Consider the following 25,602-nt stretch of genomic DNA (forward strand, 5'->3'; position numbering starts at 1 on the left):
GAGTGTCATCGTATGGCATCATCACCTGGAGGCAGGGCTACCAAATTTCTCTTGAGTTTCCAAGAGGAAATAACCCAAGCTGCTGGGTGAGCAAGCAATAGGAAAGGAAAATACTTTGTAAAACCGAAAGATTAAAATAAATCAATAAATAAAAGCATTGGCTGTTAAGGCAAGAAAAGCTGCTGCAAACCAGAAAACTACACCTTGACTCTAGTGCATGTAATTAAGCCTTTTTTAACAATTCCATTTAACAATTAAATGAATTGTTTTGCTTCACTGGCCACTGCACATTTTGTGACTTGAGTCAGGGAGAAGGCAATGTGTGTTTTGGAGCTGCAGTTTAAACATGGTTTTCTTGTTTTGAATTAGTAACATTAACTTCAGGAATTTTTTCCTTCTCTCTCCATTTCCTACCTGCTCGATTGCCCTGAAGACTTTGCTTGGCCAGGCAGATCTTCACTAACTGGAGATATTATGTCAAACTGTATAGGTGTGTCAGGGGCAACAAGTGAATCCAAGGAAAGTGCTGATAAAGCTGCTGAGTCAGATCCCAGTGACCCTGTGCTGCTGGTACGAGCTGCAGGAGGACGAGATTGTCTACAACAAAACCATCAAAATGAGGGATAGTTAAACCACAGAGGATGCAATATTCTAGAACTTAGATGTAAAACAAAACAAAAACTAAAAACCTGAAGATCAGGGTACAGTAAACAGAAACAGAGTCTATGTTCCTATCAATGTAAGTTAAAGTTACTACTTGCATTAATAATCGCATCAGATTGTTTTAACATTAATATATAATCAATACAATCTGAGGTCTGCTTCCAGGAGTCAAAAGCTCTCCTTCTGAAATCACACAACAAACCAGACATATGGTGCAACCACCAAAGGTGTCAGCCAGTGGCATCAGGACTGCTTGGAACAATGGATACTGAACAATATTAGGAAGGTGAGTGTGGGAAATCCTCCTCAAGCCTATCAAGGATTTAGTTCTGAACACAGAAACTTCTGTGGGTTTGTTTGGGTATCTTTTTCCCCCTGGAACTTTATCCAGGATTCTCTTTATAGATGTGCTCTTCCAATGACCCCTAGTTCATGAACTTACACAGCTGGCCTCATGCTCTCATGCCTCTGCTGAAAGGAGGGAGATGGAGTGACAGCCTCCAGGGCTGACTGATTGACACGAGCAGCCATTTCCTGCAGGGCAGAGACAGGAAAAAATAACTGAAAACATTTGTCTCAAAATAAGCTTTCAGATTTTAGTTTTATTTATATGCTGTTGACAGAAGTTATAAACTCAACCCTTTGCAAGAATCTTGCATTCCTAAATTTTCACTACACAGCTGCAGTATTTTCTTCTAGCTTTTCTTGTAACACATATCCTGATGTTAACTTCCTCAATTTAAGTGAATGCTCTTGCTTTACAATTCTGTCACTGTTAATAAAAGCAATAGCAAAAATAGAGGGAAAATAGAGAAAATGAGAGAAAAGTCCCACTAATAAGCCTGGAAAAATAAGCAAATGTAGCCAGGGAAAAAAAAGAAAAATCTCATTTGAGAAATGCAGCCCTCAACTGCAAACTAAACCCCATGAAGATTAAAAACTATCAATTAGGAACTACGTAACTAATTCTGATCAATATTTAATGCTGATGCCTTCACTTCCTGGGGTAGAGCCAATAGAGAAAGTCCTTGAGGAAAGGATTTTTGGAGAGAGAAAGTGCAGGAGACAACAGTGAAGCAATATTTTGGGGAGTGTGTGACTCAGAAAATGAGAATGGCTATGAAGACATTGGGAAGTGAGGAGAAGGTGTGAACACACACATCCCTTCACTGATATGAGGGGACTGAACCCCTTTATGCCAGGACTAAACAGAACCTCAGCTCTACCTTCAACAGAAATGTGCTCTACCTTCATCAGAAATGAGCTCTGCACTCCAACTGATTTGCTTCCCATCTCTACAGTGAACTTAAACAGCCAGGTACTTGTATTATCTAAAAAGTTATATTTATTTTCAAAATCAAAACCTGGAGTGACACACTCCATTTCAGCCTGGAAGATCAGGGTTTTTTCTACAAAATTTTTATGCTTATAAGATTCATACTCATAAAATTGTCACTTCCCTCTAGTAGAAATTAAATGTATCCATTTGAACATTTGTGATACTGTTTTTTAAAAGAGTGTCATATACAAATACAGGATCTTGAAGATGTCAAAAGGCTACACCAAATATAAAGGTCATGTATTTTTAATGCTTTCCATATAAGCATTTAGATGAAGGAGACAATGGACTCCATGCATTAATACCATGAAAAGCTTCATGAAAAGTAAGAAGTACTTGGCTTAATTCTATGCTATTAATTTTACATAATTACTTCTTAACATATTACTGATAACTATAAGTTTTAATAGTTACCTCAGGGTTTTCACTTAGATATATCTGTTTAGATATGTTGTTTATGGTGCATATCCACTGAAAAAGAGGGAGAAAAAAGAAAATAAATGAATTTGTCATGTTTTTTTAACAAACTTGATTAAATCCCTGAGTTGGCTAGTTTCAGCACTTTTTCTACTTTCTTTGTAATCTCAGGGAGCCAAATATTCTGCACATCCAGCTTGCCATTAAATTAACTACCATCTGCATACTGCACCTTACCTTACACCTTTCTTACCTGAAGAAATTATTTTAGTCACCTTAAAGATCAAAACTAAAGAAAGCCTAACTCACAACTCTAATTAAAAAAAAAAAAAATCAGGATTCTCTGTACTTCATTATTCTGTTCTGCAGACGACATTGTTTCCTCAAGACATTACAAAGATTCAATCTGACTTTTGAGGAACTTGCCCATTTCTTGCATCCACAAGCTGCAATCTGTTTTCTCACTCTGCTCTGGAAAACCACTGGCTCCTGTTTCTGGCTTTTCAACTTTTCCCTGAAGGAGAACACTAACTGGAATATGTGCAGTGTCCAACTGTGGTTTACAAATGCATTCCTTCTGCACACCAGAAACTCACTGGGCTCCATGTGAACCTCCTATGAGCTTACCTCTTCATAATCCTTTTTACTTTCTGCCTGTAAGATTGAAGACCTGAAAGAGGAGAATGGAAAAGATAATTCTGTCTATTTAAAATGCCTCATAAGTACATTCAGCAAGGAAACTATAATTTCATCTTTGTACACTGAACAAGTTACAAAAGGCTCAAGATTCTGTGTATGTGCTGAGTGCACTCAGCATCTAATTGGGGAAGGGAGGGACCTGTGCTTTCATTTAATTGAAAACAGAAAAAGAACAAAGTTCTAATTGTGCCCATGTAATACTTCAGTACTCTAAAAATGCAATAATACATGATTGTAAATTGATTATCATAATCTTATTCTGAAATACTCCTCAGCTACATTATAGATCTTACAAACAAAAATCCAGACTTCATGAAGTTAAAACATCTCAGATTTTGCTTCTAAATATCCACAAAATATATCAAGCTATAATCTGCCCAGAGGCAGACCATCTTTCTTTTCTTAATTGGTGAGTCCAGCATTACTCACAGGTAACAGCAGTGTCAGACCACTCACTTTTTGCCATCAAAAGATGTAATCTGGAAGCAATACCGTCTGTCCTCACAGTCCACAGCCATCACAGAGCAGTTGTCTATGTCCATGACAAGTCCCCCAGCTACGTCCCCTCTGGCCTGGCTCATCAGATTTCCACCTTGGGTGAAGTAAAACTGTCTCTCCCAGCTAGAAGATACCAGCCCTGTCTTACTAAAAGATAAAAAGAGGTCCAGTTAGAGGATTAGGAGCTCAGCTGAGTTGGAAGTCACTTGGAATAAACCATTCCCCATTTCATGTTTTAGGTCAGTGTTACATCTAAATTAAGCTCTCTCCAACTGTTGTTTTTTTCATGTTAAACCTATTGCTGGGCAAAGAACGTATAAAATAATAAGAATTGCTTTCTTAAATTATGTGAAACAATTTAGAATAAAAAGGCATAAGTACTTCAGTTTTGATGAACAGCTTTCACAGCACTGCTTTACACAATAAGCATATTGAAATTCTGTGCATTACCAACAGGACCTCTGAACTCTGCACTTACATTGCTAAGACTAAGTTTTGAAGAACTTTGTGTTAAGAACCAGCTTAGTCATGCAAGATACCTCCATTTTCCAAGTATTTCGTACCATTCAACAAGATTTCCAAAATTTTGCTTAGAGCTGAGAGATGGAATCTTGTTACTTTCCCATTACAATGCAGGCAAATTATATTCTCATAAACTTTTTATGTTTTCATGTGACAATTCAGGCAAGATTAGGCTAAAATGGGGATAAGTATGCTTTGTATCCAAATGACACTATGTCAGTGTAACAATGAATTTAATACTAATTAGGTGAAGAAGTCCAAAGAAAGAAACAGAATAGCTCCTATGGGACTTAATTAACTAAGTATGTAAAATCAGCATAGCTAACATCAGCAAAAAAACTCTTCAGCTTTTTTAGCTTTCCTTTCCCAAAATTAAATATTCTGGAATTTTTAATTGACAAGTTAGTCTTACTTTCTTGCATTGAGATAGCCAGCTTTCCGTGTCAGATTTCTATGAACAGGAAATTTTGTAGGATCAGGATCAGGCAAATACAGTGGATCACTCGCCACTTCCAAGTCCTCTATGGTTTGCTGCATGTTTTCTACTTCACAGTCCATTTCCCTGCGAACACTAAGATAAATAATGTGTTACTAACAAGGATAATTTATTAATAAGTAGAAACAGAAAAAATAATTGTCTTGATCAAAATTCAAAATTCAACAAAAACAACTTACTTTTGTACACTTGTGCCAATATTGGTCAAAAATTCTTCCAGTTGCTCAGTAAGATTTTCTGAACCCATTTTAAAAAAGCTTATCTTTAAAAAAAAAAAAAAGGAGAATTTAATAATTAATAAAACTACATTAACAATTGATGAAGTCATAGGAGCTTAAAGTTTCTCAGAGAAATGTATTTTCATCTCTCATTCCCAACAAAGCTAAATTGAGTTTAGCCATAAGAAATCTCAGAACAGGAAGCCACAGGGGATGGCCCTGCCCTTCCCATTCTTAGATCCAGCAAAAAGCTGCACCTGAACAATAGGTTGCACCACCTACTTTGTTGCACAAAACATGCAGAGCTTGGTTCTTAAATACAAGCTGCAAAGTCTGAAAAAGAAGCAGCAGTCCTTGCCTTTGGAAAGCTTTCAGACAGGGTGAGAAGTTAATTTCTGCTCAGGTCACTGTGGCAGTGCCAGATGCTGGGAAGTTTGGCTTCTAAAAAAACCCATATTTGATGACACACTTCTGAAAATACAAATTAAGTCTCTCCAAAGAACTTTATCATGGTTGTATTTTCTGTTGCACCTGTCCCCAAATAAACCAATAATGAACTTATTTATATAAAGCAAAAACAAGCCAGAATGCTTTTTAGCATTCCAGTTCTTCCACACCCTTGATTGAAAATGGTAGTGAGGTGACTTTTGATGATTAAGTCATTTTAGAATAGCTGCCATGGGAGTGAGTTTAACTGAGGAGGTTCACTTCCATGGGGACTCTCCTGCATGAAAGCTCTAATCAGCTCATCCCATTAGGAGAATCAAGTACACAGCAATGAAATTTAGGCAGAGTATCAAACTCAGCCATCTGGGGTTTGGGGTAGAATTAACCTTTATATTTGTCACCCAGACTTTACTAAAAGATTCTCTGATGGGAGTGAGGGCATATCATGATGGGATTCATGATTAGTGCTGGCTGAAGACACTGGTCCTGGCAGCAGCTGTGGCAGCTACAAGGAAGTGGATGGGGTAGGTCTTTTTCTCCATTTTCTTCCTTGCAGGGCAGTACAAAATCTTGCAATGGATTTCAGTACATCAACCTTCATGAAGTACTTTTACATCTTCTTTGAGACTTACAGGTTTCAGAATCTGAAATTACCTGAGCTTGCATGTATCCTAGCAAGGGTTCCAGCAGAGAAATTTTCTTTTTGTACTGGAGAGTATTTAATGCACAGAAATAATGCATCATAGTCTGATGCTGTTTTTTCCTGGAAGTATATACATCTTCTGTAACTTCAGCCTTGATCTGAAGAGCCACAGACAGGGGAGGGGAAAAAAGTAATGTTTGAGACTTGGCATTGATCACATGCCTTCTGAACAGCTTTATAGACAGCATGGAAAAACAACAGTCATGTTCTACCCTCTATCACCAGCAACTGCATATTTTACTCTGCAATTCTGCTTCTGTAATTTATAGATGAGATACATGAAAAACAAATACAGCATTCTTTTCTCCATGAAAAGTATGGTTATTTCTTTTCAAAAACAAATTGAATATGGCATCACAATTTTAACCCTAAAGCATTATCAGTTTTACAAGACAGGTATGTGTTGGGGAAACCTGCTTTTCTGTCCAGGCTGCTAAAACATAAACTATCAAATGTCAGGTGGAATCTGCTATACACTGTCTTGCATCACAAATACATATAAGATTAAAATTATTTCTTATCTCCTCTAAAAATCTTTATATTAAGTATTTTCTTTTACAAACCTTTTCATTTTCCCTTCTTTTTGACAACCGACTGTATCTGGTAATGGCAGCATCGTGGTCTGCAATCAGGAGAGAATTTATGATCATTTGGATAAACTAATGACTTATGAAACAGAGCAGAAATCTTTTTATATCACTGTGTAAGACAGACAGATGCCTGCAAAGTTCTGTCATATTAACACCTTAAGGAGCTGTTCTTCTCTGTTTATAATCCTTTCACTGCTATGAATACCTGGGCTGAGGAAAGATTCCAACCAGACACGAACGTCGCCAAATTGTTACAAACTGCCCTAAACATCTACTCTTCCTCAAAGACACACTTTTTCTGTAAGTAGAGACAACTTTACATTATGAAAACCTGTACTGCTGCTAATGTAATGAAGCAATTTACAGTGAGACAAATATAATCTTTACTTAAATAATAAGTTCTCTACAAGGATATAGTAGAACTGAAAAAATAACTTCTGACAATAGGGAAGAGAACTATCAAACTCATTTTAGGGAGGTAAAGTTTGTTTATTTATACAGTTCTGACTTTAGTAAGTGAGCTAGCACTTTACTATTTTTAGTAATTTTGGTAGCATAACCCTACATTATTTAATAATCATATATACAGTTTAAGTATTGTAAAAAACACTGTCAATTTGCCTTAATGCTTCAGTGCACGAAGCAGGGATTTACAAGTGAACTAAGGACAGCTGAGTGCCTAAGTATCACTGAAACAAATTACACCTTAATTAGTCACCTTAAGCCTACAGGCTTAACTCCACTAGTTTTCTGAATAAGCAATCTACAATACTGTTGTCTAGTAATATCTATAAGATTAAGTATTTTACACTTACCATTGCTTGCAATCTGGAAAACTTCTTTTAGAGTTAATATCTCTACAAAACAACGTACCACAATTTAAATGAGTTGTTATTAACATAACAGTCATATATTAAGGTTTCTCATGTAATGTTTAAGTACTGAGCAGTTGTAGTTAACACCTTGTACCACACTGAGTTACCAGCACAGGCACTATGGGACCAGCAAAGTTTGCTCCTACTTGGGGCCTGGGTGGCATTTCTGTGGCTGGCTGGCTCAAAAAAAATACTGTAATAATGTAAAGAGGAGCTTCTTTTCAAAAGTCTGTGAAAGATGTTATCAACACAAATGAGTCACCAGTCTAAGTTCTGGTTTGAGCTGGGGAAGTGAAGCACAGGATATGGGAAGTATCCAACCCCAGAACACATTGTGATTCCTCCTCCCTAAAATGAACCATGTTCTAGCTGATTATTTAGTCTCCCCGTGTCAGGGAACTGAAAGCAGCACAGTATCTTACACCTGTTCTGATCCTGACTGTGGTTTGTGTCATATTACAACATAAACAAGCAGAAAGCTGTGTTCAACTTTATGAGAAAGCATATACAAAAAAAAGCAGGGAAAAGCTGTACAGGAAATGCCTTTGAAGTCCAGAAGGAAGTATGGTGTCATTACACACTACACCAGCTGGTGGCAGAAAACTTCCAGTGGGAAAATCTATTCTGTGATTATTGCCTCAGGGATCCTGCTCAGTGAGGACTAACAGGGGATTTTTCCAGGTTCTGAGAAGCAATATTAGCCTTGGGATATTCATGATCCCTTGCTCAAAAAGCATAATCTGTTTAATCTATAATTTTGCAGCAAACTACTACCAAAGAAGTATTTTACGAGATTCATAAATAGTTAGAAGACTTATGGAAGTCTTGAAAGTTTTATTTCAATTTAGACTTAAGACATTCATATGTTAGGTATACCCACTCTTGAATGTTCCCAACAGGGATATTGAACTTATTCTGGTTTTAACTCTTATAATTTGTATTTAAAGTCCCTTTGCCATACAATCTATTCACTTCATCATCTTGAGTAAAATCTATCATAATCACACACATACATTATTTTAAACCAGGCAGAATAAGACACAACTGTTGCAAAAATCAGAAGTTAGAAGCACCTTATGCCTGCACACAAGAAGTCACCTGTATTACCAGCAGGGTTGAAGAACCATGTCACTAATTCTTAATATAGTAAGTACTACAACCTTGGCACTTTGCCCTTTGAGTTTAGTCCAGCAATTACACTGATGTCATGGTATTAAAATATACACTAGTATTTCCTGAAAATGCAAATTATCTGAAAATTATTCTTTCCTAATGTTTTTCAGTAGCTGCAAAATGGTCATCTTGGACAGAAGATAAGTGCTCCCATAACGTAAGTAATACTTTTATTGAAATAATAATAGTGTTAAGTTCTTCAACTGTAATGCTCTCATGAATAGAAATAACTTACTTTTTTTTTAAATGGGGAGATGCATACTTTGAGAGCTGAAAAAATAAGTGGCGTATTCTATTTAGTGAAACAAGAGCTATGGAGATTAAATGCTACATTTTATTGTTGCTGCTGTAGATAAAAAGCAATATTTGGTCAAGTGCTCTACCTTTTAGATCCCTTTCTTTAAACTGGGTAATAGGAAACATCATTGCATCTGCAAGCTGAGTTGAAAGTACTGCATGGCAAGAGCTGAGCTGAAAAAGAGAAGAAAAAGAATGAAATCTTAGGAAAACAGTGCTCAGACCAAATCCAGTCATGGTAGGTTGCCATCCATGTCACTCAAAAATGACATGTACTTAAACTACATCACTTAAACATCATTTTGCACATTCCTTTTTTGCAGCTAATTTTTTTTAGGTTCCAGATCTCACCACTAGTTATCTACAGAAGACTAAACTTTAGAGTTTAGTTTTTATCCAAACTTTTCAAACCTTATTCCAAGTTACTGGATCATGTCTAAAGATGGCCTCACATATTTAGTTTATTTCTCCAGTTTCTCTCCAGCCACCTCACAGCCTGTCTTTCACAGTTTACAGAGGTAGAACAAAATATGTTCCTCCTCCCAAAATGCTGTTTAAGTAGGGTTAAAAGTGAGGAGCTGGATCACAGCAAACATCCTGATTCAGCTCTTAATGGTGCTCAGTTGTCTGTCCTAAGAGTCAGCCTTTAATAGACAGCAGGAGGCTCCTGCTGTCTGTACCTAAAAATCAGTCAGGTACCAAAATCAGGCAATACAAATACCCTCATGAAAACAGTCACCAGCTGCCACTGTGCAATATTTTTGGCTGTATTTACAGTAAGTTGAACTCCATTCTTTCCCAACAATGTATCCTCTTTTTGCTGAATTAATTCTTTATCTTCAGGTTACATAACTTTAAATAGATGCTGCAATATACAATTAAGTGTTACCTTGTTGACAAATGAATGCCATTTCTGTACCTACTGTCTTAAAAAAGGCTGAAATAATGAAGCAAATTAAACTCTATACATGACAACATCAGCAAAGTAGATGGAAGCACTTGCCTCATCAATCACTTTTGCAAATTGCTGCAGAGTGGAAGTCATGACTTCATCATCTCCCCCCAGTGGGAAACGCTGAGAAAAGGTAAAAGAAGTTATGTTGTTGGCAGTGTTTCCTGCCATTCACAAAACCATTAATCATGTGTATGAATATATTAGGTATTCCATTATCTTAAAACATTATACAGTTAAAATACACTGAAGTTGTTCACCTCATTAGGTGCAGAAGGAGGATAGGGAGCAGAAGCCTCCTAAAAGAAGTAAATTTCTTGTTTTTAATGTGCATCTCAGAAAAGGGGGTCCATCAGCAAAGCCACAAATAGGGAATCCTTCAAAATACAGGCTCCCAAGGAAAAAAGTAATGGATTCCATAGTCTTTGCTTTCAGAGATGGAATTATTCTCCCAGAGTAAATTACTGTTGTTAACTGGAAAATGCTATGCAATCTCTTCTCTTTGTGATTAGTAAAATTAAACCACCTAACAGTAAACAGGTTTATAAAATAAAATCAAAGCAAAACCACCCTAAGCAACCCCCAAAAAACCGATCCAAAAGTAAAATATTTCAGAACTTATTAATATTCTTCATGTAAGAGGAATTAATTCCAGTTTAGTTGGAAGAACTAAAATAAAGATGGTAGATTCTTTTGGCAAAGGTTTGAACTACCAACCACAGCAATTCATTTTGTATGGACCAAACCTAAACACATTCTACATTGTGCTCTGGGAGATAAAAGACTACAGAAATACACAGTCCTGACCACATAAAGACAACAATGATTTACAAAGTACCTGTTTCTCATATTCCTTCAGAAGCTTTGAAGTCAGATGAGTTGCTGCACTTAATTCATTCTGATGAAGAAAAGGCAAAAAAGTAAAATCAGTATAAAAGTCAAGCAATTCAAGTATATACAAATTAAAAATACAGCCATAAACTCAATTGTTCAGAAAACCACACAAAATAGATTCTGTCTGGCATAAAAGTGCAGTTATTTAGAGACAATGAATGAAACATGAACATAATGTGGGCAAAAAAATCTCCCACTTGGTACATACTATTACATACACCAAGATCATTTAGTGTGTATAACATTTTAGAAACACTTGGGAAATACAACAGAACTACTTGACCAGAAAACCTTTTTGTCATAAGAAATTCTGTTGCAAAAGAAAGCACAAGAATTTAGTCTTTACCACACCCTTATAGAAAAACCATCATTAATCCTTACTTTGTTTTACTTCTACATTTAAAGAATGGGGAAGTTAAAAAACCCGTATTGCTTACAGTAATTTCAAAAAAAGAAAGAGACTTGAAACGTGGTTCAAAAGCTTTATAATGCATTCAAGAATTTCATGAACTCTACCTGTGCATCATATATTCTGTGCATGGCTTGAAATAACTGATTGATGTAATTGGATATTGCAGCAGCATCTTCTTCAAATACTCCCAGCAAAGAGCGGGTCTGTAACAATCAAACAGCCAAAATACCAACACAGCAAGTTAGAAAAGTAGCATTTAAATGTAATGGAATTTCAGAGTTAAGTAGCATTGCTTCAGGTTTCATTAATGAAAAGTTTATAAACCCTCCAACACTGTTTACAGGAATGATACCTGTTGCATGCCAAAGAATCTTATCCAAGCTCAGCCTCACTCCTACTGTCGGCCTCTCTCCAGGTTAATACATTTTCAGAAAGGAAAGGACCAAGGGAGATGAACAACTGTGTTAAAAAGTTGAAACTGTGGGCAACTACTGGAACCACTATGGTACATCCCTAAGGAAAAGGGTAAAGATGAGTGGTATTAAACAGCATGCCAGGAATACAGGTTCCTTCTGCAGTGAGATCCAAATAAAGGCTGTGGTTTTCCCATATTGTCCAACCTGCACGAAGACAGTTGCTGGCTGTGCTTGGACCTGTAATTCACCTGTGCAATAACCACCAATTCTGTGATCAAAAGGTTGAGGCACTAAACCCCACACCAAAGCAAACAGTACAACCTACATCTGGTTGTCCTCAAGACAAGTGTTTTCACCACTGAAAGGGAGTGAAAAGATCTGTCCTTTTGTCCTTATCTCAGCTTGTCAGTCTGTTTGTTCCTTAGCTGGTGTCACGCACAAGCCTGATGACTCTGTGTTCTACTGCACTGCCCACATCACTGATGAAGGTGCTTAACAGCATCCACCTCAAAAATCAACCTCACTGTCCACCTATTAGACTTCAAAACACTGATCTCTATCTGTGAGCCCACCTATTCAGGTCAGTCCAAACCTTGCCCTTTGGCCAGAACATTACCAGAGAGCGTGTCACAGTCCTTGTGCAAGCCAAGTGACACCCCCTGCTCTCCCTGTGCTGGAATGACTGACTTGGGATGAGCAGGCAATCAGGTCACTCAGGTATAATTTGCCCTTTAAGCTTAAATGAGATGCTGACTCGGTGTCCTTGCATCCTTTTTGCACTTGGAAGCAAAGTTACTCCTCAAGGATATTGAATGGCTTCCTTCCACCAAGACAGAAAGCCCAGAGGGGGAAGAGCAGAAGATGTTCCTGTAAGTCTGCACAGGCTCCACTGGCTTTTCCTATTCTAAAACATTGGTTGGGATGCTTGGATGTAGAAACAGGAGCATTGCTTGCAAGAGCCACAACAGAAACACTTTAGTAATGTTTTAGCAAAAGGACTGTGCTTTGGTTTTAGGTTTACACTGAAATTAATGCCCAGACAGAAGATTGAAAGAATCATAAGTACATAATTGGGGGTTTTCCCAAATTATGATTGTTAAACACTTGAAATTGGAAATTCTCTTAGTCTTCCCTAGGCTGAATAACTGTGGTTTCCTCAAAGAGGAGGGGAAGGCACTAATGGGGCCTGGGAAAAGAATAAAAGACTGGCAGACTTTAATGTTGGTTCTACCTTATAAAACAAGTGGAAAGGGGAGATAGAGGAGGAAAGAGGTGGAGAAGAACTCAAATCTTTGCCAGGTGTGGCAACATGTGTCATCCTAACAGCTGTGACTCTCCCATTAAAGGAGACAGACACGAAAGAATGCAAAAGAAAAAATTACATGGTACTGTAACCACTGAATTATATATTCATGACCTTTAAGCCTGACCACAAATAAACCTGAACTTGTAATTTTAAAGTAGTATCATGTAAGGTTTCTGGATTAACTTACTCTTTAAAACCAAACACTGAAGAAAAATGCTTTCCTGTTTTTTATGTTAAAAAACTGGCATTGTATGCTACTGATAGAAAGAAATTAACCTGAAACTATAAACAAATTATGGCAGACTATTGCTTAGCAGAAAATTAGAGGAATTGTTCACTCATGTTTTTAGTAAAACTTTGCCTCATTTTGCATGTTCTTTAGGATGCTTTCAACCTGTGTATATGAGCAGGGAAACAGAAAAGCACCAGCAAGAAGCTGCACAAAGAAACAACTTGGTTAGAAGTCAGTGAACTGTGAAGGCTTCTATGCCATGCAATGTACTACTCATAGGTGATACTGCAAGAGCCTGTGCTATCCAATCTCTTGGCTTTTTTGTTGTGCAATGCTTTGGGAATGCAAATTAGTCTGAGCAGAAACTCTCCCTAAATATACACTGAGTGTGTAATATATGTCCTGAGTTCCGACTTAAATTGCTCTGCTTTGCATAGCAAAAGACTGTGTAAACTTGGCATTTGGCTTAGGCCTGACAACACAGTGGTTAGATTTTTATCCTGTGACAACAGGAAGTGAAAGGGGTTTGAAATTTTAGAAAAGGCCTTCTTTCCCTCAGACACAGAATAAGTTTGATGTTTATATACCTACAGTTGGTAGGAATCTGTCTAAGCTCCGGGCCATAGTTCAGCACTAAACAATGACCTGGGCTGATGAGCTTTTTCATTATCACAGTAGGAATGCATCAGTCATGGCAACTCCTCAAGAGGAGAGTTCTGCTTTCTTCAAGCAACATTTGTTGTCATTTCCATTGCACTGATTTCAAAGTAAGAGAAATTAAGTAATGTAACAGAAATGGACTAATGTAACAAAAAGCTACAGAATCCTTGCTATGTTCTTCTAAGACATGGTTGCCAGAATTCACCTAAAATAGAAAATTATACTGGCAAATCCAATTGTTTAAGCACAACAAACTCATTGGGTTGAATTAGACTTTGCTAGTCTGTGTCACAAATAACCTCAAAAGACTCTAGAATTTACAATTATGTTCCAATAAGAAACCTTTTTTGCACATGCTTCCCAAACGTCCTCAGATGATCCTAAGTTTATCTTACATTTGGCATTTCCTATAAATATGAATAGTTCTGACTTCCTTATACTGAGAACAGACCTTCAAGAGATAATTTTTTTTTTAATCACTATTGTTGTAACACTTTCAAAAATTTTTCCTCTTCATGAGATGACACCACGTTTAGCCAGAGGCCCCATGACAGGCCAGATCTCATCTCACGTGTGGTATCTGAGCTATTTGGGGCACTACTGTTCAGAAAGCAACGATTCCCTTTCTGCATGGCCTTCTAGTGCCTTCTCTAAGTCGTTCCTCCCCTTGGTTTAGAATTGTTAAAGTGACTGTCATTTTAGAAAGTTAAAATTCCCTATTAAGCAAGTGAAAGTTTTTCTTCCTATGGCCAAGGAATCAAAGCTACCAGCACAGATGCTGTTACAACACAGGACGTCTTGCTCACTATGTAAACTGTGCATCAGAGCAAGGATCTTAATTTAAAAGGCTGCAATAAAGGAAAACACACTGTAAACTTTTTTTTCCCCACATCTAAGAAGAGCACTACAAGTATTTGCTGTTGTTGCTGCCAGCGAGAGAAACCCGTGCAATGGAATAAAGCCTTTCCTGCTTTAGAGAGAAATGCCACCGCACTACGGGGCATCTCTGACAAAGGTCAGGCACAGCAATGGCACGGAAGGATCGGGGCAATTAAAGGCCTTTGGGCTCCATGTGCTTCCCCCCTACTGTCAGCACAAACCGCCGCGACCCAACACCTCCTTTTCGCACGGATCTATTAAACCTTAACGCGGTTTTAGCGAAAGATAAGGATAACACAAATCGCTTTGAGAAGCGAAGACGGGATTTTGTCATCACGAGGTGTCCAAAATCACTGCCGAGCGCGAAGGCGGGGGCGGGGAGGTCCGGGGGCCGGCGCGGGCTGTGCCCTGCCCGCGATGCTGAAGCACACGCAGTGCCCGGTCCATCACCGGCCCATCACCGGCCCATCGCCCCCCGGCCCCCCGGACACTAGCGGGGACGGCCGGGACGGGCAGGACGAGCCCAGACCGCGGCCGCAGCCCCTGCGCGGGGCGGGAGCACGGGGAGGCACCGGCCGTGCGGGAGCGCTCCTGCCGCGCCGCCGGGAGCGCCCCCGCGCCCGTCTGTCCGTCTGTCCGTCCGTCCGTCCGTCCGTCCGGGGCTCGCCGGGGGCGGCAGCGCCGGGGGAGCAGCGCTGGGCCCGGGGCGCAGGGGCAGGGCCCGATCCGGCCCCCGCCGCGACCGTCTCACCTGCGGGCTGTCCTCCAGCGTCTCCTCGATGGGCAGTTTGTCGATGCCGGGCATGGCGGCGGCCGGGCCGGGCCGAGGCTCCGCTCCCGCAGCAGCTCCTCTCCCCCCGCGGGCCCGCCCGGACCCGCCACGGCACCGCCACCCCCGCCCCGCGCGCCGGACGTCCCGCCCCCCGCCCTTCCCATTGGTCCTTCCGCCCGGCCTGCCCGCTCCTTATTGGCGGGCGGGCCCGTCTGTCTGTCCGCCCTCGCGCGGGGCCGTCCCGCAGCTCCCGCCCTCGCACTCGGCCCCTCAGGGCTGAAGCTGCGGGGGGTCCCGGGAGCGGCTCCGGGGGAGCGGAGGGAAGTGGAGCGGGGGCAGCCGGGGACGTGTCCCAGCTGAGGTGACCGCCCAGCCGTGCGGGTCAGGGCGCCAAGCGACTTGTGTGCAGTCCGGGGGCTGCTGCTCTCTCCTCACGGACGACCGCCTCGGGGGCCAACCCACAGCGCGGTGACGCCGTTGTGCCCCTGCCGTGATGGAGCAGCTTTGGCACTCTTTCCACGTCGCCTCTGGGAAGTCTCCTCTTATCCCTGCCGTGTGGGTGGGTCCCAGGTGCGGGCCGGTCTCTCGTACCGTGCCTGCGGTGAGAGGACCAGAGGAAAGGGCATTAAACTGAGACGAGGGAGATTCAGATTAGATACTAGAAAAAAAATTTCACTGTAGTGGTGCTGGGCTGGTTTGGATTGGATGCTCTTAAAGGTCTCTTCAAACCTTGGTGATTTGATGATTCTGTATATCTCTCCACCACTTGAAGAAGTATTTCTATCCCTATCAAGCTAGTTTTTTGTTACAAAGTGCTGAGGACTTGTTCCTGGTTGTGTCTTAAAAAACCCCATTGCTGACCACCAAATTTTCCCCTTCAGAAGCAAGAGTTCAGTTCTGGCGGGCTCCCTGCTCTCTTAGACTGGATAAGTTTGGTGCTATAGGTTGGAGGCCAATTTTAAATGCTTAAAAACTATTGTGAGGGCTCGCTGGAGTTGAACCAGATCATTGTTTGAACTCACAAACTGGTTCAACTCTGAAATTACTTAAAGTCACAGAACTGTAGAATTGCTAAGGTTGGGAAAGACTTCTAAGACAAAGTTCAACCATGAACCAGGACCACTGTGTTCACCACCAAACCACGGTCCCAGTTGCCACATCCACACACCTTTTGAACACTTCCAGGGATGGTGATTCCACCACTTCCCTGGGCAGCCTGTGCCACGGCCTGACCGCCTTTTCCAAGAAGAAATTTTTCCAATATCCAACCTAAACTTCCCCTGCACAGCTTGAGGCCGTTTCCTCTTGGCCTATTGCTTGTTACCTGGGAGAAGAGCCCAGCTCCCACCTGGCTACAACCCCCTTTCAGGTAGTTAGAGAGCAAGACTCAACAGACTTGATGATAATTTTTAGATATATTCATTATTACAGCTGGGAAAAAAAAAAAAAAAGAAAAAAGAGGCTGTTTCCTTGATGGTTTTGCCTTTTTGGGACCAGGTGAACTTAGTATAAAACCAGGTTAGAAAGTGCATTAAGTGCTTTCAACAGAGCAAATGATTAACAATTGTTTAGTTCTGCTAGGAGACGTTTCTTTATGTTGTACCAGATTGTGGTTTACCTTTAAAAGCAGATAAAGTCTGGTGTTAAATTACAAACAACTAAAGATTTTTGAGGTAAGTTTTTTGTTTGGGTTTTTTTGGTGGGGGGTGTTTTGGTTTGGGGTTTTTTTGTTTGTTTGTTTTCCTGTAGGGAGTGGTGAAGAAATTTCCAAGTTAGTACCTTGTTCAGTCAATTCATTTACCAGCTCAGCTGTGACTCACCTGACCGAAGCAAGTCACGCTACTTCTCTCTTTCCTTGTCATATGAGGATAATAATTCAGAGTTATCTTACAAGGTATTATGAAAACTAAGTCTTGTATCTGTAATTATGTGACAGAGCATTGGCTCATGACCTGCTTTCTGGTGTTGAGATCAGTTAACTTGTACCTAAGTTTTACAGCAGTCTCCTGTAAGAAATGCCTCTGTTTTGTGCTGTAAGATGCATTTCCCCAGCAGAATTCGGGAAGGTAATAACTTTAAATGGAATTGAGTTTAGTTAGCTTTGTATATTTGCAGCTGTAAGTGGCAGAGAAAAAAAACCAAAACATTTCTTAGCTACTATCAGTAGAGAACAGCTCCTTGAGAATTAAATGTTTTGTGGAAGAGAAAACAATATCCTAACAAACATGCCCTTTAATATGCAGTAATGTGCTTTATTATCCCTGCTGGCATGTACCATAGAAACGTGTCTTGTTTCTGTTGCTCTTAGTAATTCAGTTTAATGATTTGGTTTAGTGGGTGGCCTTTCTAATAATTCTGTAGTGTACCAGGGCTTCTCAGCTTTTTTAATATGTCCTTTATGCTGACACATTCTGTGTGTTACTTGTTACTTTTCTTGTTCTTACCTTTTGTGCATGTTTTTCCAAATGATACAAGGTATCCAAAAGTTTTATTTGAGCTATGAATTTGACAGCAACAGATGAGATTTGATAGTAATGAAATGAAGAATCCCTCTGAACCCTTTAATAAGTACATTTTTAGTGTTACACTGCTTTCAGCATTTTAGGCTTTTTCTTATCATGTGATTTATTTTTTGACTTGGGTTTTCTGATTTGTGGGACTGACGGGGGTTTTTTGTCCTTTCTGCAAAATATTTACTAAGAGGCCTTAAAAATGAGAGGAACTAACACTTGGTACTATATAAACAGGAAGAAAAGCAGCCAACAGCTCTTTAGAGTATTCCAGATGTGTGCCCTAATGGAGAGAACATTTTGCCTCTGCTGGAGGGTGAAAGGAGCTGTGTTAAGGTAGGCTTTAATTGCATGTTTCTCGCTGTTTAACACACTGTTTCTCAGACTTTTGCTCGTGGCACCCTTGGATTTACCTTGAATTTATCTGTCTTCACTTAATCTCCTTGGGTCAAAACAGCTTTTTGGCTTCAGCCAAAAAAATAGCTACTTCTTTTTGGTCATGTTTTGTTAAAATTGGGGTTACCATTTTTGCTTAAAAAAAGCCTTTGACTTATGAAGCTGATGTAGAATATAGTGTGTGTTCATCATGTTCAAAACGTATCTGAAAGGGAGCTTTACACAGAACAACTTCTGAGGTGGTAAAACATCCATGCAGTGGGTTAAAGAAGCTGTGGGAAAGGTGAGATGAAAGGCAAATGTTTGGAGTGTGACAAGTAATCAAGAAAGATTATATATACCATTTATACCTTTTCATAAAGCTGAAAATGTTGTCCAGTGAAAGGTGACCCGGCAGCTGAGTAGCAATGGGGGAGAAGAGCAAAAGGCAGCAAGAGCAAGGGTTGGGGTTTCAGCCCAAAGCCCCCAAGAGCTCTCGGTGTGGTCTCTTGAGCTGCTATAAACAGCCCTTAGAGGCTTCACATCTCTAAAGAACAAGAGCTTCATCTACTAAATGGATGAACTCCACTGTCCCTGGGCAAAAAACAGTGGTGCAAAGTCTGAAAGGGAGATTAGTTTGCTGCCTCATCAAGAATGTGATGCTGTAAGAGGATTGGATTTGCATATCCAAGGAGCAGTGAGTTCTCCTATAATTGATTAGTTAGGATTCTCAACTTAATGTTTGTTGTGTTGCTCTAATTGCCACTACAGAGGTATTTAGCTAAAGGTCTATAGGTAATTTCACATAGGTTGCAAGGCAAGTATTGATAATCTCTAATGGGCCAAAATAACAAAATGCAGTTTTGAAGTGAAGGCTCAAGGTCCATTTACAGTTAGAGTAGGAATTCCTAGAAATTTGATCTGTAATACCAGGTATTCCTGAATCTCAAACTTGAAGTATTCTGTCCTGTGGAAAGTGTATCTTCATCCTAATTTCTTACAGAAAGTTCTGTTGACTGTTTATCTTGATGACAAATAGTTTTACTCTATAGCTCAGCAAACTTCTCTTCAAAGAAACCCAGCAACTTTTGAATAAGAGACCTGCAGCCAGACTTTCCAGTCTTTCATCTCTACGTATATGTTGTTTAAGAATCATAGAATGGGTTGGGTTGGGAGGGCCCTTTAGAGATCATCCAGTTCCAGTGCCCCTTTGGGACTTTTTTCACTCAATAAGGTCACTCGAAGCCCCATCCAATCTCATCTTGGACACTTGAAGGGATATAATGGAATTTTGGTATAATGCAGGCTTCTTATCTCTAGAATAATTTGTCTTTTCATGTGACTTTTTTATAAACTTCTGCTCCTATATGCACTTGCAATCATGAACTCTGTTTAAAAACAAGAGTGTTGAGATGTTTGTGACTGCACTGTGGTCTCCAGCTCTGATTCAATTCAACATTGAGCAATGAATATAACATGATTAATTTAAAGATAACATGGTTTCTTACTCCTATGACATTGCTGAAGGAATTTAACAGCTGGGAAGCCCAAACACTGGATGGCAGTGTTGGGTGATGTCCTGGCCTGTGCCAAGTGAATGAGTTAACTGGCTTTGACCTATTTTATGGAAATTCATTTTGAGAGCTACTAAGATCTCTTTCCCTTGAAAATTCATTAAAAAGCTCTGAAAGAATGTTTCCAGCTGGGAGTTAAAAGCAGACTATCCTGAAGGATGGGTTTTTTTCCATCTTCCACAATCACAGAGAGACCAGAAATAACTTATAAAAACTGGGTTAGCTTTGGGAAGGTGTGTGGAAGATATGAGCTTCTCATAGATGTCTCTCTGACCACCACACATCCTTGTCTTTATTGATAGCTCTTGGTAGCTTCCTGAAGGGAACACCTGTGGGGGTATTTATGTCTTTGGGACGTGAAGGTGTGGTAATCTGAGTCTCAGCTGTGTGGCTCACGTTGATTTCATTCATATTTATCCAGGAGAAATCAATATTTTTTACATCTGTTTTGTGTCACTGTGTTGGTTTTTTAAGTTGTTTAAGACAAATAGTGGGCTGTGTTTGAAAGCTAGCTTTTTGTATTATAATCATTCAGAGGGGTTTTTGTATTATTGTTATTACCCACTGCTTTCTGGGTTGAAGAGTGTCTCTCTCTATTGGTGATCATGCTTGTTACCTCTTTGGGACAGAGAAACCTGTAAGCAGCTCCAAGTTCAATACAGAAGGAGATGTATTGTTTTCTTTTTGACTTTATGTGGTTTGTAGGATTTAAAAAAGAAAATTAAAAGCTGGTGTTCCACTTAGAGACTGTAGAGGCAGAAAAGTGATCTACCTATCCCTGCTATACAGGAGGCTTTGCATGGTCTCCTCAGTAACTCCTGGGCCTGGTGGGCAGGCTGAACACTCTGAACTGCTTTGTTGGGGCCAGAGGTTGCCTTGTTGGGCACAGCTGCACTGAGACATAAAGGGCTGTAAAGCCCTTGCTTAACTCTGCTTCCCAGTGACCTCTAGTTCACCAACTCCTCCAGCAAGCTGTGCTTTCATACCCAGGTCCTTCTGGCTTTTCTGTAAATCCACCCTTGTGGTTGCCGGGCTGTCAAGTGGTGGCTGGAGCTCAGCTTGCAGGTGGTCACTGCAGGTGGATTGGTGCCTCTTCAAGATCCATTGATGTGTGCTGAGAAGTGCCCTTGGTAAGAGCACTCCTTGAATTGTCACTTTTGAAGAGTTTGGTTTGACAACAATCTTATTGCACAACACAAAATCAGGCCAGTAAGAAGGGGAAACTTTTGCATCCTGAAACGAAAATATTGTTTTCATGTTTGCGTGTTATAAAGTAAAGCTTTGCCCAAAATAAAAAAAGGAGGAATTTCTGTGGAGAAGTTGTCCTGAACCAAAACCTGGTTTTGAGCATGTGACATGTAAATTGTGTGGCTGATGGCTGAGGCTGAATATAAAAATGTTATAGTCGGTAGTTTCTCTGCAATGGATGAGATCAGAATTCTGTTTGCAGACTTTGACCCTCGTTAAAAAGCCTTTATCTCCTTTCTCCTCACTACTCATATATTTTTTTGTAATTTTAAGTGTTTGCTCTGTAGGATTTAAATATACTTCTACTGGCTATAAACCTACAGGAAGGGAGTTACCTCTACCAGAAAAAGGGAGTTTTTAAACCAGTAAATTTGAGTATACTGCTTCCTTTACTTTAAGTTTTGCTTTTATGTTGCAAAGAATTATCAGGAAATGTCACATCTGGTACGTTTCAGAGAAGCTGCAACAAAGTTATTTTAATAAGAAAAATGAATGCATGAATTATTTAAAATAGTTGGTGCAACTGTTCCTATTAACTAATCCAGGCACTTGGAAGGCAATTACACTGAGCTTTGACAACATTGCCAACCCACTGCACAGTGCCTTATGCCAAAAGCTATTGTTGTTTCATTGACCACGTTCGCCATTACATATGCATATGAAAAAACAGAGGCATTTTCATCGGGATTACCCTAATAGCATTAAGAGATTATTTTAAAAATTTCCTTGGAAGGAAATTCACTTAAATGAGATTACTTATTACTTGACTGGTTTCCTATCATGCTGCTATGTTTAGGTAAGTGGAGTCCATTAGAGTATAAAGTTTTTTAAAAAACTGATTTTATACATTAATGATTTCAAATAAAAGAGAAGTACTATATTTGTGCACAGCTTCTTTTGAGAAAGTTAAGTCGATGCTCTGGTTAGGAGAGATAACACTTTTTGTCCCCCTTGGTGGCCCCCCTAGTGTCACCATTAGTTGCTAATTACTTGCAAACAAATAAACAATTAACTCCTCGTGCCTCTTGGTGGGAGAGTTTTCATTGACATGCTAAAACTTTCTAATAAAAGATTTTAATTAATGACGTTGCAAATCCAACCCCCTTGTCAACACAGCTATAAGGACTTGTGGAGAAATGCAAGTGCAGTGTCCCTGCTATGCTGGCTGAGGGGGAGAGCATGGCCGGGCCATCGCTGTGTGCTGCCGGTACAGCAGCAGCGCCTCAGAACCTTCACAAAGTGTCCGGCTTTGTAGAAAATAAAGCCACACAGTGCTCGTTTTCAATCGAAAGTATTTTGGGACTGGAGCAGAAAAAGGATGCCATTCCAGCTGTGAAACCTCACAGACCCTGGGTGGATGCGTGCACCAGCTTGGGTAAGTCAGTCTGGCTTGTTGTCTCTCAGGCTCTTACTCTAAAAATATTTGCATGTTTATATTGGAAACCAGTAAATTGAAGCTCTCCTTTGCTTTCTTTTTCTAATTTTAGGTGATGACAGTAATCCCCACCTGCAAATCCCTGTTGTTTGCTATGAAAATCCATTATTTCATGCTACCGGTGATCCAGTGCAAGAGGAAAAAGTTTTGAAATGTGAAAAATATTTTTCAGTCACTGAAAGGCTGTCTTTCAAACGGGAATTGAGCTGGTACAGGGGTAGAAGACCCAGAACTGCATTCACTAGAAACCAGGTAGGGTTTTTCTCAGTATTTAACAAGTGAGTAACAATGGAGTTCAGTGAAATGTTGGTAGAAGCCTGAAACAGCTGCCTAATGCAGTGTGAGGTGCTTCTGCAGAGAGAAATGCAATCAGGAACTAGTGTCAATTAACAGGAATGTTGCTAATTTCAGCAGACCTGTGTTTATGCATGGAATCAGAGTTGTGCAAACCCTGCTTGGAAGTCTCCTGTTGAACAAACTAAACCTGTTTTTCTGTATTTCTTTTCTGTATTACTGCTATGAAAGTAGTGATAACTATTCAACAAGTGTGTTTTAAACTCCTCAGATTGAAGTCTTGGAAAATGTTTTTAAAATGAACTCCTACCCCGGCATTGATATTAGAGAAGAGCTAGCTCGCAAATTAGACTTAGATGAAGACAGGATCCAGGTAATTAAAAATGTATTTGAACTTTTCTCTAATTACATTTATATGTGCCCTCTGGTTATATAAATAAGTAGTTTGACAGCAGTAGCAATAATATTAATAATCTCAATATGAATCAATGTACATATATGTAATATGCCCTCAATGATTTGTGAAATAGAAGCCATTTAATTCCTTCTGAAAGCTAAAACCTTATTCCATAGCATTGATGAGGCAATAATCACTATAATACTTCCATGATATCTGCTCTGTTTGTTAATCTCTAGTTATCATGTATGTAACTTGATCATTTACTTCCATGTTTTAAAATCATGTTTATATGATGTTTATCACCACATTTGAAAAACAAATATAGAAGAGATTTTGAAATAATTTGTATAACTGTCTGAGGCTGTCAGTAGAGCACAGATTTGTTAAGTCAGTGTTTGAAGCTCTGTCTTCATCTGATCAAAACCAAGGTCTGCTCAGGGATATTGACTATTGATTTCCACATAGTCCAATATTATAAAAATATTGTAGACGTTAGAATCTGGGTTTCACCTTGATATTTATCAAGCTTTTGATGCAACTGTTATATTGGGGTTGATGGGAAACTTGATGTCGCAAATAAAGACAGAATTCCAGATGTTTGAGATCCTCCAGGGTCTGACTCTGTCACTGAAATTAATGCTAGTTTTTATATTAATTGCAGTGAAGCTGATCGTCACTTTGCAGTTGAGCTGAGGATGTTACTTTCTTTGTCTGTGCTCTTAGAATTACAGCGAGTAGCTGCATGCCATCATCTGCAGATTTTAAATTGGCATTGAACTTTCAAAGAGCTGTCATGACACAAAATATTGCAATGCTGTGTGAATGTATTTGTTTCAAACATTATTCTGCTTTCAGTGCTTTCTGAAAAGCCTGCCTTCTCTTTTCATTTTAGATCTGGTTCCAGAACCGTCGTGCAAAGCTGAAAAGATCACACAGAGAATCTCAGTTTCTAATGGTGAAAAATACTTTCACCTCCAGCCTGCTAGAGTAGAAAGAAGGATGGTTTGGTGTTACAGTACTACAACAGAGCACGGAGAATTATTAATAGCCTGTATTAAGTAATGGTATAGTAATTATGATTTTATGCCCAGATTTGAAAGTTTATTATAATTTTCATTCAAATAAACTGTAAATACTTGAAGTATTATTACAATCTACTTTTTGTGGAAAAAGTGAACTTTTCCTATATCTTTGAATAAGTATTTTCAGAGAAGTTGAGATATTTTTGCAGTTTAAAAAAATACAAACCCTAGGTTGCACAAGATTTTCAGCTACTGTGAATTACTCCAGCTTAACTGAAGATGATTTGACAAAGCTTCAAGGTTGTAGAAAGAGTCTGTTTAAGGGCTGAAATACACAATATGCAAAATAGATTTTGCTACCCAAAACAGACTATGTGTTACACAGGAGTTTAAATAGCTTATTTATAAAGAATATGATACCTTTTTCCAAAAATTATGTTCTTTATGAAAACCATCTCAAATGGAAGGGGTAATATTCAGCTGACTGTTCAGTTCGAACAATTGCCCAGTTAAAAGAAGCTGAAAATTCTAATCTTTTTATATAATTTCAATTAATTTAGGGTATTTGCCTATTTAATATTTCAACTTGGATATCTCCTCTCTTGTCAGTATAAGCGTTCCAGTTATGGAAGTTGCCCTATTATCTTTTAATGACAGAATGTAGCATTTCACAGGATCAAATCAGTTGGGACCAGACCAGATATCCAGATCATTGCCATTAATTTTAGGGTGTGGGATTCATTTTTATCAAACATTACATGAAAGTTAATTATCCTTATATTTGATATTCAGCCTGAAGTCAAGGAGAGCCTTATACAAAACAACCCCCACCCAACTCTTCATGGCCACAATGTAGGAAAACATTGTAAGTCCAGGTTTCTGCTGTTCTTTGTTCAGCAGAGCCCTGGGAACTTCCCTGAAGTGCTGAGGCCCTTCAATGAGACTTCAGCTTGTATTTCTTACTAGACACAAATCCTACATTCTGTCATGAACAGACACAGTGTTGATCTTCCTTTCTGCATGCTTTTATCCCTGATATCTGCTGTCCTGTGGAAGGAAAGGTAAGTTGGAGAAAATGGGACAATAGAACAAAAATCATTTTAGGTAATCTCATACTAGGAAAAGCTAAAGGGAAGGATGATCTGCCTTCAGTCCTTACTTAGTATTTTGAATGATAGGTTGAGCTATGAGAGTTCAGATAAAAACATTCCTATATTTTATGAAAAATATAGCTGAAAGGCTGCATTACTTTAGAACAGGTGGTGGCCATTTTATGTCTTTAAC

General features: G+C 39.4%; 3 protein-coding genes across 9 annotated transcripts in view; 2 read left to right on the forward strand and 1 right to left on the reverse strand.

Moving 5' to 3' along the window:
* APPL1 (adaptor protein, phosphotyrosine interacting with PH domain and leucine zipper 1) overlaps positions 1-15,562 on the reverse strand; it is a 26,001-nt gene extending 10,439 nt beyond the window's left edge. The window contains exons 1-15 of the mRNA XM_017832382.1: positions 15,440-15,562; positions 11,300-11,398; positions 10,728-10,787; positions 9,941-10,012; positions 9,024-9,111; positions 7,408-7,449; positions 6,566-6,624; positions 5,954-6,100; positions 4,814-4,896; positions 4,551-4,709; positions 3,575-3,763; positions 3,047-3,089; positions 2,417-2,473; positions 1,106-1,197; positions 415-597 (exon numbers count right to left, since the gene is read on the reverse strand). Of these exons, the coding sequence (XP_017687871.1) occupies positions 415-597; positions 1,106-1,197; positions 2,417-2,473; positions 3,047-3,089; positions 3,575-3,763; positions 4,551-4,709; positions 4,814-4,896; positions 5,954-6,100; positions 6,566-6,624; positions 7,408-7,449; positions 9,024-9,111; positions 9,941-10,012; positions 10,728-10,787; positions 11,300-11,398; positions 15,440-15,493 (1,427 nt within the window). The 5' untranslated portion in view covers positions 15,494-15,562. The remainder of the gene's footprint in view (positions 1-414; positions 598-1,105; positions 1,198-2,416; positions 2,474-3,046; positions 3,090-3,574; positions 3,764-4,550; positions 4,710-4,813; positions 4,897-5,953; positions 6,101-6,565; positions 6,625-7,407; positions 7,450-9,023; positions 9,112-9,940; positions 10,013-10,727; positions 10,788-11,299; positions 11,399-15,439) is intronic.
* Positions 15,563-18,194: 2,632 nt separating this feature from the next.
* On the forward strand, positions 18,195-25,315 carry HESX1 (HESX homeobox 1). Of its 6 annotated transcripts, none has more exons than XR_001877632.1 (7): positions 18,230-18,306; positions 20,625-21,049; positions 22,284-22,542; positions 22,649-22,854; positions 23,168-23,269; positions 24,189-24,360; positions 25,216-25,315. XR_001877632.1 is itself a non-coding variant. In XM_017832390.1 (6 exons), the coding sequence occupies exons 3-6, from the start codon at positions 22,326-22,328 to the stop codon at positions 24,285-24,287; spliced, it is 624 nt and encodes a 207-aa protein (XP_017687879.1). In that variant the 5' UTR covers positions 18,210-18,306; positions 20,910-21,049; positions 22,284-22,325; the 3' UTR covers positions 24,288-24,557. The 6 variants fall into 6 exon arrangements, 4 of the variants coding, with proteins under 4 accessions (XP_017687878.1, XP_017687879.1, XP_017687876.1 ...); XR_001877633.1 differs by having other exon boundaries at positions 25,219-25,297; XM_017832390.1 differs by lacking the exon at positions 25,216-25,315 and having other exon boundaries at positions 18,210-18,306; positions 20,910-21,049; positions 24,189-24,557.
* IL17RD (interleukin 17 receptor D) overlaps positions 18,200-25,602 on the forward strand; it is a 60,728-nt gene continuing 53,325 nt past the window's right edge. The window contains exon 1 of one of the 2 annotated variants that reach the window (XM_017832378.1): positions 18,200-18,306. The gene's annotated coding sequence lies outside the window, so the exon portion shown is untranslated. Of the gene's footprint in view, positions 18,307-25,272; positions 25,380-25,602 lie in introns of those variants that run through there. The other variant, XM_017832379.1, reaches the window with a different exon arrangement.

The sequence above is a fragment of the Lepidothrix coronata genome, unplaced genomic scaffold (assembly GCF_001604755.1).
Source record: "Lepidothrix coronata isolate B3197 unplaced genomic scaffold, Lepidothrix_coronata-1.0 Scaffold202, whole genome shotgun sequence".
Lineage (NCBI taxonomy): Eukaryota > Metazoa > Chordata > Aves > Passeriformes > Pipridae > Lepidothrix > Lepidothrix coronata.

Excerpts from the sequence above, each read along its gene's own strand:
- HESX1 (XM_017832389.1), top strand. The coding sequence starts at position 22,326 with ATGCTGGCTGAGGGGGAGAGCATGGCCGGGCCATCGCTGTGTGCTGCC. Across the intron at positions 22,855-23,167 it reads CTGCATTCACTAGAAACCAG|ATTGAAGTCTTGGAAAATGT; the intron begins GTAGGGTTTTTC and ends TAAACTCCTCAG. Across the intron at positions 23,270-24,188 it reads TAGATGAAGACAGGATCCAG|ATCTGGTTCCAGAACCGTCG; the intron begins GTAATTAAAAAT and ends TTTTCATTTTAG.